Source organism: Ursus arctos, unplaced genomic scaffold, assembly GCF_023065955.2.
Source record: "Ursus arctos isolate Adak ecotype North America unplaced genomic scaffold, UrsArc2.0 scaffold_15, whole genome shotgun sequence".
Lineage (NCBI taxonomy): Eukaryota > Metazoa > Chordata > Mammalia > Carnivora > Ursidae > Ursus > Ursus arctos.
In genome coordinates this window covers 51,410,295-51,425,720 of record NW_026622819.1, presented here as the reverse complement: position 1 = coordinate 51,425,720, position 15,426 = coordinate 51,410,295, and the positions used below count along the sequence as shown (strand labels likewise).

The window sequence follows — 15,426 nt, the reverse complement described above, 5'->3', positions numbered from 1 at the left end:
GGCCTTGCCCATCTGCAACAAAACTGCAACAGAATCCCTGTCTCTTAACTCTAAGTAACTCTTTCCGTTTTATTTTATTATTATTTTTAAAGATTTTATTTATTTATTTGTCAGAGAGAGAAAGAGAGTGCACAAGCAGGGCGAGCAGCAGGCAGAAGAAGCAGGCTCCCCACTGAGCAGGGAGCTGGATGCAGGACTGGATCCCAGGACCCCTGGATCGTGACTTGAGCCGAAGGCAGATGCTTAACCGACTGAGTCACTCAGGCATCCCAACTCTTTCCATTTTACAGCACATTTATTTTTCAATTAAGTTGAAAGCATTGCTTACCTCTTTTTCTAGTATCTTCAAATCTTTATCATTCTTTTGAGATTCCTTCTATTTAAAAGTCAAAGAACAGAGATAAGTTTCAGTGCCACAAACTTCACAAATTTGATTTTCAATTATTAAAAAAAGATTAAACAGTTTAATGACTCTTTCTTTCTTTTTTTTTTAAAGTAAGCTCTGCCCCGCAATGTACAGCTTGAACTCACAACCCCAAGATCAAGAGTCATAGGCTCTACTGACTGGGTCGGCCAGGCGCCCCCCTTTTTTTTTTCTTGAAGATATAATTGGCTTCATTAAGAGATTCATAAATTAGACAGCAGCCTGTCTAGAAAGTAGAGGGGAACTCCTGACCAAACAGTTAATTTCTATTTTAAACATTTCACTGAGCCTATTAAACATTTTGTAAAAGACCTGTCTGGTAAAAGAAGGAAAAGGTATTTTAAATCTTAAAGTATTTCAGGTTTAAGTTTTCACCCCAATAGATTATTAGGCTTTTCCTAATAAGTCCAGGGAAAAGAACAGGTAGAGCTTCATGAATAAAGCTACTGAGTGCCTTTTTTCTAATGTTAAACATCAATACATCTTGAATATTTAATTATGCTATCCCAGAAAGAAAAGAATCTTACAAACAGAAATAAACATAAACTTTGATACCCAAAGAGGGAAAAAAAAAAAACACTACACATGCAAAGAGATAAAAATTAAAATGGTGTAAGCTGATTCTTTTTTTTTTTTTTTTTTAGATTTTATTTATTTGAGAGGGAGAGAGAGAGTGCACAAGAGAGGGGAGGGTCAGAGAAAGAAGCCGACTCCCTGCTGAGCAGAGCCAGATGGGGGGCTGGATCCCGGGACCTAGACCTGAGCTGATGGCAGACGTTAAACTGACTGAGTTACCCAGGTGCCCTGTGTAAACTGATTATAGTCCACTTATTGCCTTTATTCTAAATAGGACATACAATTTTTGCTCTATGTATTTTTATATTCCATAGCTTTTCTGACACAATGGCCCTAAACAGAATATATTTTCCATCTAAAATGGAAGAAAATGGATAAACATATTGAACGCAACCTGTTTTATGTGCTCTAAGTTGGGGGGGGTACATCAGTCTCATATTTATTTATTTCCCAAACGATGGCATTTTCTATCAAGGAAGGCGTATTATTTAGGGGTTTTACACAAACCTGTATGTAATTTAGTTTTCTAAGAGTTCTGTAATTAATTCAAAATTTCAGAATTGTTTCTTCGAGAAATTCAAATAAAAAAATTTAAATCAACTTCTTTTTAAAAATTATTTTTTTTTAAATTGTAATTCCAGTTAGTTAATATACAGTGTAATATTAGTTTCAGGTGTACAATAGAGTGATTCGACATTTCCATACATCACCAGGTGCTCATCAAGACAAGAACACTCCTTAATCTCTATCACCTATTTAACCTATCTTCCCATCTGTCTCCCCTCTTGTAACGATCAGTTTGTTCTCCAGAGTTAAGAGACTGTTTTTTGGTTTGTCTCTTTTCCCCCCTTTACTTGTTTGTTTTGTTTCTTAAATTCCACGTATGAGTGAAATCATATGGTATTTGTCCTTCTCTAACTGACTTATTTCGCTTAGCATTATCCTCTCTAGGTTCATCCATGTTATTGCAAATAGCAGGATTTCATTCCTTTTTATGGCTGAAGAATATTCCATTGTATATATATTTAAATCAATGTGTAAGAAAAGACTATATCAGTGCCGCCCAATAATACATCACAAACCATATACATATATTTTTTTAAAGACTTTATTTGAGAGAGGCAGAGAGAGCAAGTGAGAGAGAGCACGAGAAGGGGAGGGGCAGAGTGGGAAGCAGATTCCCCACTAAGCAGGGAGCTTATGTAGGGCTTGATCCCAGGACCCCAAGATCATGACCTGAGCTGAAAGCAGACGCTTAACCGACTGAGCCATCCAGGCGCCCCCTACATATGTATTTTCAAATTTTCTGTTTTTCATTAAAAAAACTTCATAAAATTTTCAAATTTTATATGTTTTAAAGTTTATTTATTTAAGCAATCTCTATGCTTGATGTGGGGCTCAAACTCATGACCCCAAGATCAAGAGGCACGTGCTCTTCTGACTGAGCTAGTCAGGCACCCCTTTAGTAGTCATATTTAAAAAGTAAAAATTTTAATAATGTATTTTATTTTACCCTAAATGTGGAAGTATATTTTCAATATGTCATTAGTATAAAATTATTAGTGAGATATTTTATGTGTTTTGTACTAGGTCTTCAAACTTTGCTGTGTATGGCACATCTCAATTCAGATGTTAGATTTTTATCAGAAATAGCTAGTTATGGGGCACCTGGGTGGCTCAGTTGCTTAAGCATCCGACTCATGATCCCAGCTCAGGTCTTAATCTCAGGGTTGTGAGTTTAAGCCCTGCATTGGGCTCCATGCTGTAACGCTGGGTGTAGAGCCTACTTACCAAAAAAAAAAAAAAAAAAAAAAAAAGAGAGAGAGAGAGAGAGAGAAATAGCTACCTACAGATTTCATAAAATGTACAGATGAAGAAGTAGATTCACACACCCAATATGTTCCAAAAAAATTTGCATTTTCCAACAACAGAATCAAGTATCAGTTTTTAAATGTATATTAATTAAAATTAAATAATATTAAAAATTTAGCTCTTCACCTTCAAGTGCTCAATAGCCACATGTGGCTAATCATGTCCATATTGGATAATGAAGCCCTACATTATAAAATAAGAGACTTAGGTAATCGCTGAACAAATGAACAAGTCTAAGCTTAACCTGCAGCCTTGGTTTCCTAACTCTGAATCTTTTCCATATAACAAATCTCTTTTTGCAACTTCTTAAGAAACTACAACTTGCTTTATGAACTAATGGAAACAGTAATAACATGTAGGTTGTTGCACAAACCATAACATGAAGTTAAGAATTTAATCTCCCACCACTCCTTGGCAGTTTTTGAGCTCTACATCTCTTTTAGGCATTAGAATATGGTTTTTTTTTTTTTCCTTTTTCTTCACCAATACTTACCCTTCTGCACAAACAAACAAAACCAAAACAACTCAAATGATATTAAGTACCAAACCAAAGCATTGCGTACATTTGAAAGGCTTACAAGGTGTTAGACAATTTATCTAGATAGAGAAATGATTGAGAAATGGAGACCATTTTGTAATTCTGAACTATGGGCACATTTAAACAATATATTTAGTAATGATGCAGGCAGAAATATAAATCTTGGTAGAGTCCTAATAGTATTTTTTATTAATTTATAGGTTTACTTATAACCTTTATACACATAATCCATTCTAGTCAAATAAAATACCTTCCAGAAATGTTTTCATGATTTAGGTGATAAACCAGCTAGAATATCAGAGTTCCTCACCTTTAATCCCAAAGTCTTAACTTTTCTTGCTGAAGCAGGCAGAGTAGTATCTTTGTCAACATTAAGATTTTGTTGAGATTCTACAATAAAATAAATTGTATAGATCTTGGTTGGTGCTTACATGTTTGAAACACAGACAAAATCCAATTTCCAAATTTCTTATTGTAATTATTAGTAAAGTAATATAAAGTTCTTTTATTGATTGTACATGTCCAAATAATTAGTTGCACAACAGTATTTTCACATCCAACACTTCTCGGATTTTCCTAATATTCCCTGACAGGAGTTTAAGGTGATTACCAAAAGGGAAACTATATATCTATATGAGTATCTTCCTTAACTTTTCTGTTTATACAATAGTGAAATGACTAAAGCATTATTCTGTAGTTGACTCATTTGTAAATTCATCAAATAAGAAAATTTAAACATAACTGTAGCTTCACCTTTTTAGAAATAGTATAGAATCTTCTAATTTAAATACTGTTATTCAGAACTTTCAAACTTATGAGATCATATAACCATTATTCTATTTTGGAATCCATTACCTTTTTGTTTTTTAAATCTTTGTGATTTCTGAAAGGATACCGGTCCTTTCAATACTTCTGAAGTTGTAACATCATAAGCACCTGGAGATGGTGCACAGCCTAAAGGAAACACAGCACATTAATGTCTCATCTGATGTTACTTATGATCTTAAGTTAAAAACATGTCATAGTAAAGTAACACAAACTTTTTTTTCAAATGTAAAAATAGCATCCATTTGATATTATAAAACAGGCCTCTCTATGAAAAACATCATTATTTTCCCAAATGCTTTTTATTTCAATGAGTTAAGGAAACACAGGCAACTGAACAAAAGAGCAGACAGTCTTGAGATAAACATCATTAAGAACAAGCAACATGGATTTGTTATTAAGAACTGAATATTAAGAAAAAATATTTGGAATCAACTCTACTCAAAGAAAGTCACTGAGGTAACTACCATCAGATTCTAGAAATGAATTAACTAAAAGTCTAGCCTTCCAGGTTTAGTCTGGACTAAAAATTTATAGTCATAATTCATCTCTGGCTAATACTGACACTTCAGGGAATTTATAAAGTCATGTTATACAAAGTACAAACTGTACTAGACAATATTTCTTTTTTTTTTTTTAAGATTTTATTTATTTATTTGACAGAGAGAGAGAGAACACACAAGCAGGGGAGCAGCAGGCAGAGGGGGAGGCAGGCGCCAGGCTGAGCAAGGAGCCTGATGTGGGACTTGACCCCAGCACCCTAGGATCATGACCTGAGCAGAAGGCAGCCGCTTAACTGACTGAGCCACCCAGGCACCCCTGTACTAGACAATATTTCTATGATTCAGAAATGTATACAGTATAACCTCACTAACTGGAGCCTCAAACCAAAGGCATTTCAGAGTGTTTATACATAGTCGACTTGAGACCTTGCTCTCAGGACTTAAAATAATAAAAATATCATTAGCATAAGGGGAACCTGGCTGGCTCAGTCGGTAGAGCGTATGACTCTTGATCTCAGGGTATGAGTTCAAGACCCACATTGGACATAGAACCTACTTAAACAAAAAGGGTAAAAATATCATTAGCATAAAGCTTTAACTGATTGAGAATCAATAGATTCATATTATTCTCTGAAAAGCTATTTACTTCAGCATAGAGTTTCATGCAAATAAATAGGAACTACAAGGAGTTTGACCATTTGAAGGCAACTCCAGCTGTCCCATAAGTGTTTTGTAAATGGAATGATAGATAGAACTTGTTGGTACATCTTGACTAGCATTAAAAAAAAGTGAAACAGAATAGAAAATATCAGTGTGACTCAAATGTGGCAAGGTTAAGCACTGTTTTGTGGGACTTTTTGTTTCAGCGATAGCTGTAGAAATATAAAAAAATATATCTTGGATAGGGATACACAATTTATTTCTCACTCTGGGACACGATTAAAAAGTATTAAAGTCACTCGTTTCATCAATTTTAAGAGGCCATAAAAACACCAAGGATGGAATGAAGTTTCCATTCCTCTATCTGGAATAATGGTAACAAAAATAATGACACAAAAATTCGAATCCTGGGAGCTTTTTGATCTAAACATGGTCAATAAGGAATTGAGATAGTGGATTTCTAATCAGAAGAGTCTCCAAATTAAGTACAGAATTCAATGGGGTATCTAAGGTAAAGGCAGACTTAGCAAAAAACATTAATCTTAGAGAGCTCAAATCTGTCACACTTAGAAACTGTTTACAACCTCGGGTGAATAGGAGGCTGGCAGGGGTTTCCCTAAAGTCAGTGTAAGGGTGGCACATCTTAGAGCACCTATTTTACTCATATGGGATAGGGGCCGAGGAAGGCAATGAGGAACATGTTATGTTTTAAAGCAAATGAGAGACTTCCACCATTACTGTTAGGTATGCCTTTTGGGGGAAGGGGATGAGGGTATGCAGAGCCTTTGGTTATTCTGTGCTCTCTGCTTTTATTTTTATTAATTTTTTTTTTTTTTTTAAGTTAAGCTCTAGGCCCAGCATGGGGCTTGAACTCACAATTCTGAGATTAAGAGTCACATGTTATACCAACTGAGCCAGCCAGGCACCCAGCTCTCTGTTTTTAGGAATGCTTCTGTAGGAAAGTGTGAGAAGCACCAGTCTAGAATTGTCAGAGCAGCCAGAAAATAAAATGATGTTGAAATCTTATACTCTGGTTCATCATTAGGTTTATACTCTCAAAAGGGGATATGGGCCAGCAAAAGATGGGATGGTGGACAGTTCTAAGCAGCATCATGAAAGTTTAGAACAATTAAAACCATACTTAACAAAAATGTCCTTAAAGACGAAAGAGTCAAATTTGATTGATAGATTTAGGATTTAGATTGAAGAACTAGGTTGAAATTCAGCCTGTATACCTACTAGACCTTTGTGAGACTATAGTATACGCTATTTTCATGCTCCAGGTCTTTTCCTTACTAACACTTAAATGTACTACATCACAGATACATATGACTTGTTAGAAATCTGGGGAGAAGTAACATCAAGACAAATGGAATGGGATGCTCTGGGAAATACCACAAGATTTCTGCAACTTCTTTCTTGATCCACAATGACTGGAAGCTAACACAGGCAGTCAATATTTGTCACAAACAAAACATTTTATGCATTACATTAAATAAATGCGTCAAACTTTCAGATCGTTTTCTTTTCTATTTCTTCTACTTAGGATGGACAGCCCATCTTCCTTCCATTTTGCCTGGCTAACTCTCACTTATCCTTCAGATCTCAGCCTTTTCCAGTTTTCTCTGAATCCCCAAATCAGGTTGAAATCTCCCTCCATAGCAGCCTATGAGTAGTGTTCTTATCAAAGAACTTGTCAGTTTTGTAAGGGTTTTAATACAATTATCCATCTCCCACCTCAGATAATTTATCCATCTTCCATATTAGACAAAAATGCGTGAAGTTAGGGACTCTCTTGATCATGCTGTACCCCCGGTATTTAGCTCATGGTTGAGTTTGGAGGTGTGGAGGAAAACATAGAAAGTCACTGGAGATGTGGGAATGGAAATAGGGTTTTGTAATCACCCCAATGAGGGTTCAAATCCAGCTTTATATGCCAATCAATAGACATTACTATGTGCCAAGTACTTTTTAGTCAGAGGGAGAAGATGGTGAATAAGAACATTATACTCTCTCCTTTTCTAATCTAGCTTGAAGACCCCTGGAAAGTTATTTTTATTTGAGGTTATGATTCTCCACTTATGAAACAGGAATAAAAAAGAGTATTCACCTCATAGTTGTTGGGATTACTGGAGTAATAGGAGAAATCACTACAGTGCCTCACATACGCACGAAGCATCAAATAAATGATAATTATTACTACTGAAACAGTGAATCTGAAATATTGTGGCACTGGTAAAGCCAGTTTAATCTATTATAAATAAAATAAAATTCTCCTTAAAAGAGACACTGCTGAGAGAACTTAGAGAATGTTCTTTGAATATCCAGGAAACAATACATTCCTTGATCTTTCAATTAAGAAAATAATCTTGTAAAAAAAAAAAGAGAAAGAAAGAAAATAAGCTCGTGCTGATCCATTTGCTCACCTGGCCTTCCTTTGTAAGCACAGAGATTCTTATTTCCATTTGCATGTTGGCTAATAAGCTAAAGATGCAACAAGTGACTACTAAAAGGGGGGCTTTATAATGGATAAATCATGGGCTTTGATGTTGAGCCCTACCACTTTACTGGCTGCTCAGAACAGTGGCAAAACCCCTCTGTTTCCTCATACATAAAATGAGGACAATATCAATACCTTTCTCACCTGGCTGTTGGAATAGACAGAATAGGGAACCAGAGAGAATAGGGAACACTGTAGCATACAGTTTGCATGCATTCAATGATGAGTGCCTCAGTAACCACATCCGAGTCTTCCTGGTTAGTGTGCTTATGCACCACAGTGGTTAAAAGCACAGGATGGATTCATGGAGGCCTGATTTCATGTCCCAGTTCTGCTAGTTTGGTTGTGTAACCCTGAGCAAATCTATGTCTCAATCTTTTTATCAATAAAATAATGAACAATAGGATTCTCTCTCAGGGATGCTGGGGAGTTAAAAAAGAACTAATCATCAATGTAAATACTTAGTATGGTGACTGGGGTACTGTAGTGTTATTACTTCATTATGTTTTCAGTAAGTGCTGCCACCATACTTTTACCCATAAACTGCCTTTACCAATCATCCTTTTATTCCTGAATGGAATATCCAAAAAGATATCCACAAGTTCATACCAAAGCCACTGGTCATTTTTTTTTTTTTTTTAATCAGTGAGGCCTTCCGCACCTGACCATCAAATAGCTACCAATAGTTTCCTTATCCCAATCCCCTTCCCTCTGCTTTAGCTTCTCCACAGCACTGTTTATTGGCTGTATTCTCCAGGTGAATGTAAACTCCATGAGGCAGGGGCTTTGCTTCATTCGCTGCTGTATCCTTCTCACTCTGAATAGTACTAGGCATGTAGCAAATGCTTAGTATAGATTTTAGAAAAACTAATCAATTGAATGAGACCCATCGCAGCCCTAAAATCGCCTATTTGCCTCCGATGAAGGGAAACAAAAGGGGCAAGGTGCGTGACAACATATCCCGACCCCCAGCTCCTTTCCCCGTACGCACCGGAAGGGTCATTGAATCGTTTCAGGGGCGCCTTAGGAAAAGACATGTTGACGACCAGCTCCACAAACTGAAGGTCACTATCTTTCCCCGCAATTTCCTGCCGCTTATTACAGCCTACTCACTCCAAATTCAAACGTCCCGGCTTATTCCCCGCCCACCTCTAACGTCAGCAGATTTGAAAACCAAAATCCTGGGCACACCAATCCAGGACGGGAACACCTAAAGAGCATGCGCACCTGGCCTCGCCGCGCCCAATTAGGACTTCTGTGAGTTTAAGTAACCAGCCAATAGGAGACTATTATTGCCTCCTTCTTCCTGCACTCCCACCCCGTGTCCAATCATTCCTGGCGTTACTCAATTGTAACTTACAGACTAGCAACATTTGCGCAAGCGCATTTCATAGCTGAGAAGTTTTGGAAGTCCGCTTTTGGCGTCATATAGGTGGCAGTGCAGTGAGTTCTAGTTTCACTGGTTCCAACCTTCTCCCACCGTTCCTTAGGTATAAACTTCCCCGGATTTCACTTCTTTCAAACTGGGTACTGCCAGGGTCCTAAATGGCCGTCGAAAAGGAAAAAGGAACATGCTGAGACGCAGCCTACGTCCCTGCGCATGTGCAGTGACCCGAGCGGAGAGTCCCGGGCGTGGCCTGAGCGTGGAGATTTCGCGCGTGCGCTCATCTCCCTTCGTGCCACTGCAGCTGGGAGGCTACTGGAGTATGTCGGCCCCGTTTGAGGAGCGCAGTGGGGTGGTTCCGTGCGGGACGCCGTGGGGCCAGTGGTACCAGACCTTGGAGGAGGTGTTCATTGAAGTTCAGGTGCCGCCTGGCACTCGCGCCCAGGATATCCAGTGCGGCCTGCAGAGCCGGCATGTGGCGCTGGCCGTGGGTGGTCGCGAGATCCTCAAGGTAGCGGCAGGTCGGGGCTTGTTCTCAGTTTCTTCCCGGCCTCTAAGTCCCCGAGTCCTAAGGTTCATGGTTTCCGTGAAAAGACTGTTGAAAGGCCGAATGCTCTTTCAGCCGAAAGAGCGGTATCATTGGCCTGGTTTTGGTCTGGTCGGAGTCCCCACTCTGAAGGCTAGCCTTGAGTTGACGTAGAAATTTGAGGAGCCCGGTTTTCTGCCTTTATTTCTAAACCAAATGAAGCTGCTGCTTTTGTTCCTCTGCGGGTCTTCACATATGTCTTTAAAGGAACAAATACTTATTGTACATATATTTTCTTCCAGGCACTGATGAGGTGTTGAGAGGTCAATGGTGAACAAGATAGAAGTTTCCTGCACTCAGATAGGTTATGTTCTTTCAGGGAGGCATAATAAAGCTAAACTCATAAATGTTCAGGCAGGTATAGGACAGTAAAGAAGAAAATTAAGGATAAGGATATCGGGATGAGGATTCAGAGATGACGTCAGGTGATTTATTTTTTCATCAAACTAAGAAAAATTCTGCATGTTTGTGGAGTGGTTATGCAGGTAGTCGAGAGGTGTTTGAAGAAAACAATACCCCTTTTATTCTCATGTCCGTTGGATCTGGGAACCGCTTTTTCCTTCATAAGCTTTATAGTTAAATTCAGTTATGTTGCAAATTAGATTTCTTTCCCAGAGTAAATGCTCAAGATGTTTGATGACAGTGTAGTGAAGTGGTGAAGGGAGATTCCCTGATGTAGGATGCCTGGCTGTGCCATTTTTATAATTTCGTAACCTTGGGCAAGAGATTATTCAGTGTCTCTATGCCTTTACCCACAAAGTGTGGTAATTATAGTAACTTTCTGATTGTTTTGAGGATAGCATGGTATCCAGGGGTTTTAAGAGCTTAAACTTGTGTCTGGTATGTAACGTGTGTACACTACATGTTAGCTATTATTTATATGGAAATGCTTTAAGTGCCTCAGAAAAGGAAGGTTCATGTGAAAGACATTGATTTATGTCAGCTTGGATCTTACTGACTTTTCTGGATGGTTGTGTAATTCATAGTTTCCTGAACAGTGGTTTAAGATTACAGTTCAAATTTCCCTTAGTAATTCCAGTAACTTTGGAAATTTATCAGTAACTTTAATTTTAGAATTTTGGGTATACATTTAGACCAGTAGGATTTTTTTCTCATTAGTATTGACATATTGAAAAAAATGTGTTTTCTTTTTTTATGTGACCTTTTTATTTCATTTCCTAAAACTTAAATTTGGCGAGTAGCAACAAAACAAAATGTACTTGAGCAGGTGCAGTCTCTTTTAAACTAATGTTTTGCTGATTTCTTTCTTAAAACAACAGTTTCTGAAAAATCAGTCACAGCTAATCTGTATCAGAACTACAGTATGTGCTTTAAAATTTTTTTGATGCTACATTGCCAAAGAGATTGAACCAGTTTTTTAAAGTTTAAGAGACATCATTTCTTAATTTCAGCAGGAAAGCTCTTCTTGTAGTTCATTTCAATTGGTAAAGTTAAAGCATTTCAGATATTAACTTCACATTTGGCTCAGTGATCAGTAATATTTATTCATCTTCTAAAAGTTAAGGAGCCCTGATCTTTCTTTAGAGAGTCCTGTGTTCTTTGTCTTAGTAAATATTTCAAACAATGTAAACTAGGTTCCATTTCACTTTCTAGGAGGAAAGATAGGGTTGAGCACCTATCAATATGTTGAAATGGCATAAAGTTTTATCTCCTTACTGTAACCAAATTAGACAATTACATGTGGATTAGATAGGAAATTAGGAAAGTCTTAAATCATAACAGCCTTATAAAAATTAATGAAAGTCTATGTTTTTAGTGCCTAATATGTTTATTTTTCAGGGCAAGCTCTTTGATTCCACAATAGCTGATGAGGGAACATGGACTTTGGGTAAGGGTAATCTATAATTCTTGGAATCTTTTTTTAAAAATTAATTTTGTCTTGGAACTTAGTGTGTTTCCCTGTGTTGTATTAGGTCCTTTGTCTTTGCAGCTTTGGAAGAGAATAGAAATGTATTGAAAATAATTGTATGTCAAGATTACCTAATGATTTTTGAAAATATAAAATTTAATGATGAACTAATTTATTTGTGATTTTTGTTTGTTTAGAGGACAGAAAAATGGTCCGTATTGTTCTTACAAAGACAAAGAGAGATGCAGCAAATTGCTGGACTTCTCTTCTAGAGTCCGAATATGCAGCTGATCCTTGGGTACAAGACCAAATGCAGAGAAAACTCACATTAGAGAGATTCCAGAAAGAAGTAAGTCAGATGAATGTATGAATATGTATTGTTAAACATCTTAAAATCATAGAATAATTATTATTTGAAATTAAAACTCAAATGTGGTTACAAAAAAATTACAGAAGTTCTTTAGAGGAATTTTTTAAGTTAATTCTTTAGAAAAATCACTGGCCTTCCTTTGTGTGGATTTGATTTTATTTTTTCCATATTTTCTGTAGAGGAATTTATTTGTACTGTCATGATATCTAAGTTTAAATTTAATGTACACCAGTAATGCATAAATGAACTCATAAAAATTCAATCAATATAGACTTACATAGTGTAAAAAAGTGAAAGGTCCCTTTCACCAACATTTCTCCGTTCCTTGCTTCTGTCTCATTGTTATTTCACTGATGTATTAGTTTGCTACTTTTTTTTAAAAATATAAATACAGGATCACACTATGTTTATTGTTCATGGTTTTTTTTTTTTTTCATTTAATAACACATCTTGGGTCTCTTTTCCTACTAGTACATATAGATAAAACTTATTCCTTTTAACTGCTTCAGAGTGTTCTAGTTTGAATGTATCAACATTATTTATTTAGGTATTCCCTTTTGATAAGATTTGGAATTTTCGATTTGTGTCTATTTCAAATAAAATTTGTGCTTTCATCTCTGTAAAACTATTCCAATGTTGTTAGTTTATCTAGGAGAAGAATTACTGGATCAAAGCACTGTTAAAGTTTTGATGGATAATTTCTTTCTATATGATGATGATTTCCAAATGTGTGTCTCTAGACTTTTTCCCCAAATATTGGAGTCACATTTCCAATTCAACATCTCCACTTGATAGTCTGACAGACATATCAGACTCAACATATTCAACATGAACTCCCTAACTTCCTTCCACACATGTTCTACCTCTAGTCGTCTCATCTTGGTTGATGGAAACTACTTAATCAGACCAAAAAACAAAAATGGGGAATCATCCTCCACTCCTGTCTCTCTCTCACACACCCTGTCCAATTTGTTAGGAAATCTTACTGGTACTACCTTCCAAATATACTCAGAATTTGTCCACTTCTCACCACCAACTCTACTACCACTCTGATCTGGACCGTCTGTAGTGTCTTGCCTAGATTACTCTAATAACCTTCTAATTGTTCTCTTTTACCCTTGCCAAGCTACAGTGTTCTCAAAATAGCATAGTAGTCCTTCTAAAATGCAGGTCAGAACACATCACCTCTCTTCTCAGAACTCTTTCATTCCACCCAGTCTGGTCCTCCATGATCTCCCTGATTTCTTCTCCTACTAATCTCCCCTTCGGTCATTCTGCTCTAGCCATACTGACCTTTTTGTTATTTTTGAACATTCCAGGCCATTCCTTTATCTGTCCTTTTGACTATAGTTTTCTTCTCCCAAAGCTTAGCTAACTTCTTTACTGCTTTTAAGTCATTGCTCAATAAAGCGTACTTTATGTTTGGTCATCCTATTTAAATACTATAATCTTCTCATTTTCCTTACTCTGCCCTGCTTTTCTTTCTTTTCTTTTTTCTTTCTTTCTTCTTTTTCTGTAGCACTTGCACCAGCTTTCAACGCTCTGGATCAGGGGCTTGCAAACTATGGCCCATAGGTGAAATGTGGCCTGCTGCCTCTTTTTGAAGTAAAGTTATACTGGAATACACCTATGCTCATTCATTTGTACATTGTCTTTCCTACGGCAACACCAGACTTAAGGAGTTATGGCAGAGACTGTATGGCCTTCAAAGCCTAAAATATCTAACTACTTGGCTCTTTACAGAAAACTTTGCCAACTTCTGCATTAGATAACTTACAGTTTATTATTTGTGTCTTCCTGTAAGAATGTCGGCTCCACTAAAGCAGGGATCTTTGTTTTGTTCACTCTTGAATTCCACATGCCTCTAATGGTGTCTTCTAAATAGTAGGAACTCAATAAATGTTTGTTGAATAAATGAAATGCCCTCCAAAAAGACTAAAGCATGAGATAGTACTTCCTGGGATTGAATATGTTGATAAATGCATAGCTCTTAGAACCGTGCCTGGCATGTAGTAAATTTTCAAACGATGCTAGTTATTAAAATCTGTTTTCATACTCATGCTAAAGTACGTGTTTGCCCATACACTGTCAACTTGTAATATACATATTGATCTTCTAAATATTTGTAGATCTGAAAATTGAAATATACTTACTAGTTTTAAGTTCTGTTTTGGTGATTACATCTTTTGACATGTTTATTGGCCATTTGGATTTCCTGTTTTGTCAATTGCTAGTTTATATCTTTATCATTTCCCTTTTGAGTTACTTATATTTTTCTTTATAAGGTTTATTTTATCATAATTTTTTTCATGTCTTTTAGAATCCTGGTTTTGACTTCAGTGGAGCAGAAATCTCAGGAAACTACACTAAAGGTGGACCAGATTTCTCAAATCTTGAGAAATAACTACTAATTTTTTTTTTTTTTTTTTTGCTGCATTCTGTGGATCCCAGCAGATGTTGCCAACTTAAAGGAACAGATTTTGTGGTGGAAGGAAAATGTGGATACCTGCAGTTAACAAATTGCAAAATATATTTAACTATGGTTCTAAAAATTGCATTCAAATATCATTTACATAGGAAACATCTTAAATACCGTGGAAACTATTCTACTGATATAGAGTAACTTTTTTTTGGACTTGTTTTTTTGCTCAGCATGAAGTTTTATATGCTGCATTTTACTAATTTCATATTTAACCTGTATTTTTAATACAAAAAACATTAGGGTATAGATCATGTGAAATGACCAGTGCCTTCAGGGACAATTAAATTTTTCTTTCAATAAGTGTAATGCAGGAATAATGTTCAATAAACTTTTCTAAATAGGAATTGAGTATCCCTTTGTGTAAGTATGCCAGTTAACACAAGGAGTTATATTCCTGAAAAAAGTTTTAAGAAAGGAAAAAGCCCATAAATACATCCTGAGTAAGTTCATTTTAAGAGTTAATGAAAATTTCTGGAGTAATATATTATTCCTTGGGAGATGACTTTGTCAAGAAATTGAAAAATAGTTAGAAACTTAACAATAGGAATGAATTAATACAAAACAGAAGCAGTGAAGTGAATGTGATCATTGGGTGAGTCCTTTGTCAGTGATAAAAGGTGAATAATGGTTAATGTTTATAAGTCAGGGACATAATTTTGCTCTTCAGTGATCCAGACATATAAGGAAGGATTGTCTTAAAATTTTATTTCATTCTTTTTATGTCCTTTGGAATTTGAAAATATCTCTCTATATTTTTTAAAGATTTTATTTTTAAGTAATCTTTACACCCAGTGTGGGACTTGAACCTGCAACCCGGAGATCAAGAGTTGTACACT

At 36.3% G+C, this 15,426-nt stretch overlaps 2 protein-coding genes across 4 annotated transcripts in view; one reads left to right on the top strand and one right to left on the bottom strand.

Moving 5' to 3' along the window:
- Positions 1-9,526, bottom strand: part of HMMR (hyaluronan mediated motility receptor) — a 40,259-nt gene extending 30,733 nt beyond the window's left edge. Inside the window, exons 1-4 of one of the 3 annotated variants that reach the window (XM_044388559.3) lie at positions 9,259-9,526; positions 4,266-4,364; positions 3,721-3,800; positions 329-376 (exon numbers count right to left, since the gene is read on the bottom strand). In XM_044388559.3, the coding sequence (XP_044244494.3) occupies positions 329-376; positions 3,721-3,800; positions 4,266-4,364; positions 9,259-9,271 (240 nt within the window). In that variant the 5' untranslated portion in view covers positions 9,272-9,526. Of the gene's footprint in view, positions 1-328; positions 377-3,720; positions 3,801-4,265; positions 4,365-8,889; positions 9,076-9,258 lie in introns of those variants that run through there. The other 2 variants (XM_026510922.4, XM_057312298.1) reach the window with 2 other exon arrangements.
- On the top strand, positions 9,527-14,934 carry NUDCD2 (NudC domain containing 2). Its single transcript, XM_026510923.4, has 4 exons — positions 9,527-9,793; positions 11,669-11,717; positions 11,936-12,087; positions 14,429-14,934. The coding sequence occupies exons 1-4, from the start codon at positions 9,605-9,607 to the stop codon at positions 14,510-14,512; spliced, it is 474 nt and encodes a 157-aa protein (XP_026366708.1). The 5' UTR covers positions 9,527-9,604; the 3' UTR covers positions 14,513-14,934.
- Positions 14,935-15,426: the final 492 nt, after the last annotated feature.

Bases quoted from the DNA above. Each gene is read 5' to 3' on its own strand.
- NUDCD2 (XM_026510923.4), top strand. From the start codon at position 9,605: ATGTCGGCCCCGTTTGAGGAGCGCAGTGGGGTGGTTCCGTGCGGGACG. The intron at 11,718-11,935 runs GTAAGGGTAATC...TTGTTTGTTTAG, and splicing joins TGAGGGAACATGGACTTTGG to AGGACAGAAAAATGGTCCGT. The intron at 12,088-14,428 runs GTAAGTCAGATG...CATGTCTTTTAG, and splicing joins TAGAGAGATTCCAGAAAGAA to AATCCTGGTTTTGACTTCAG.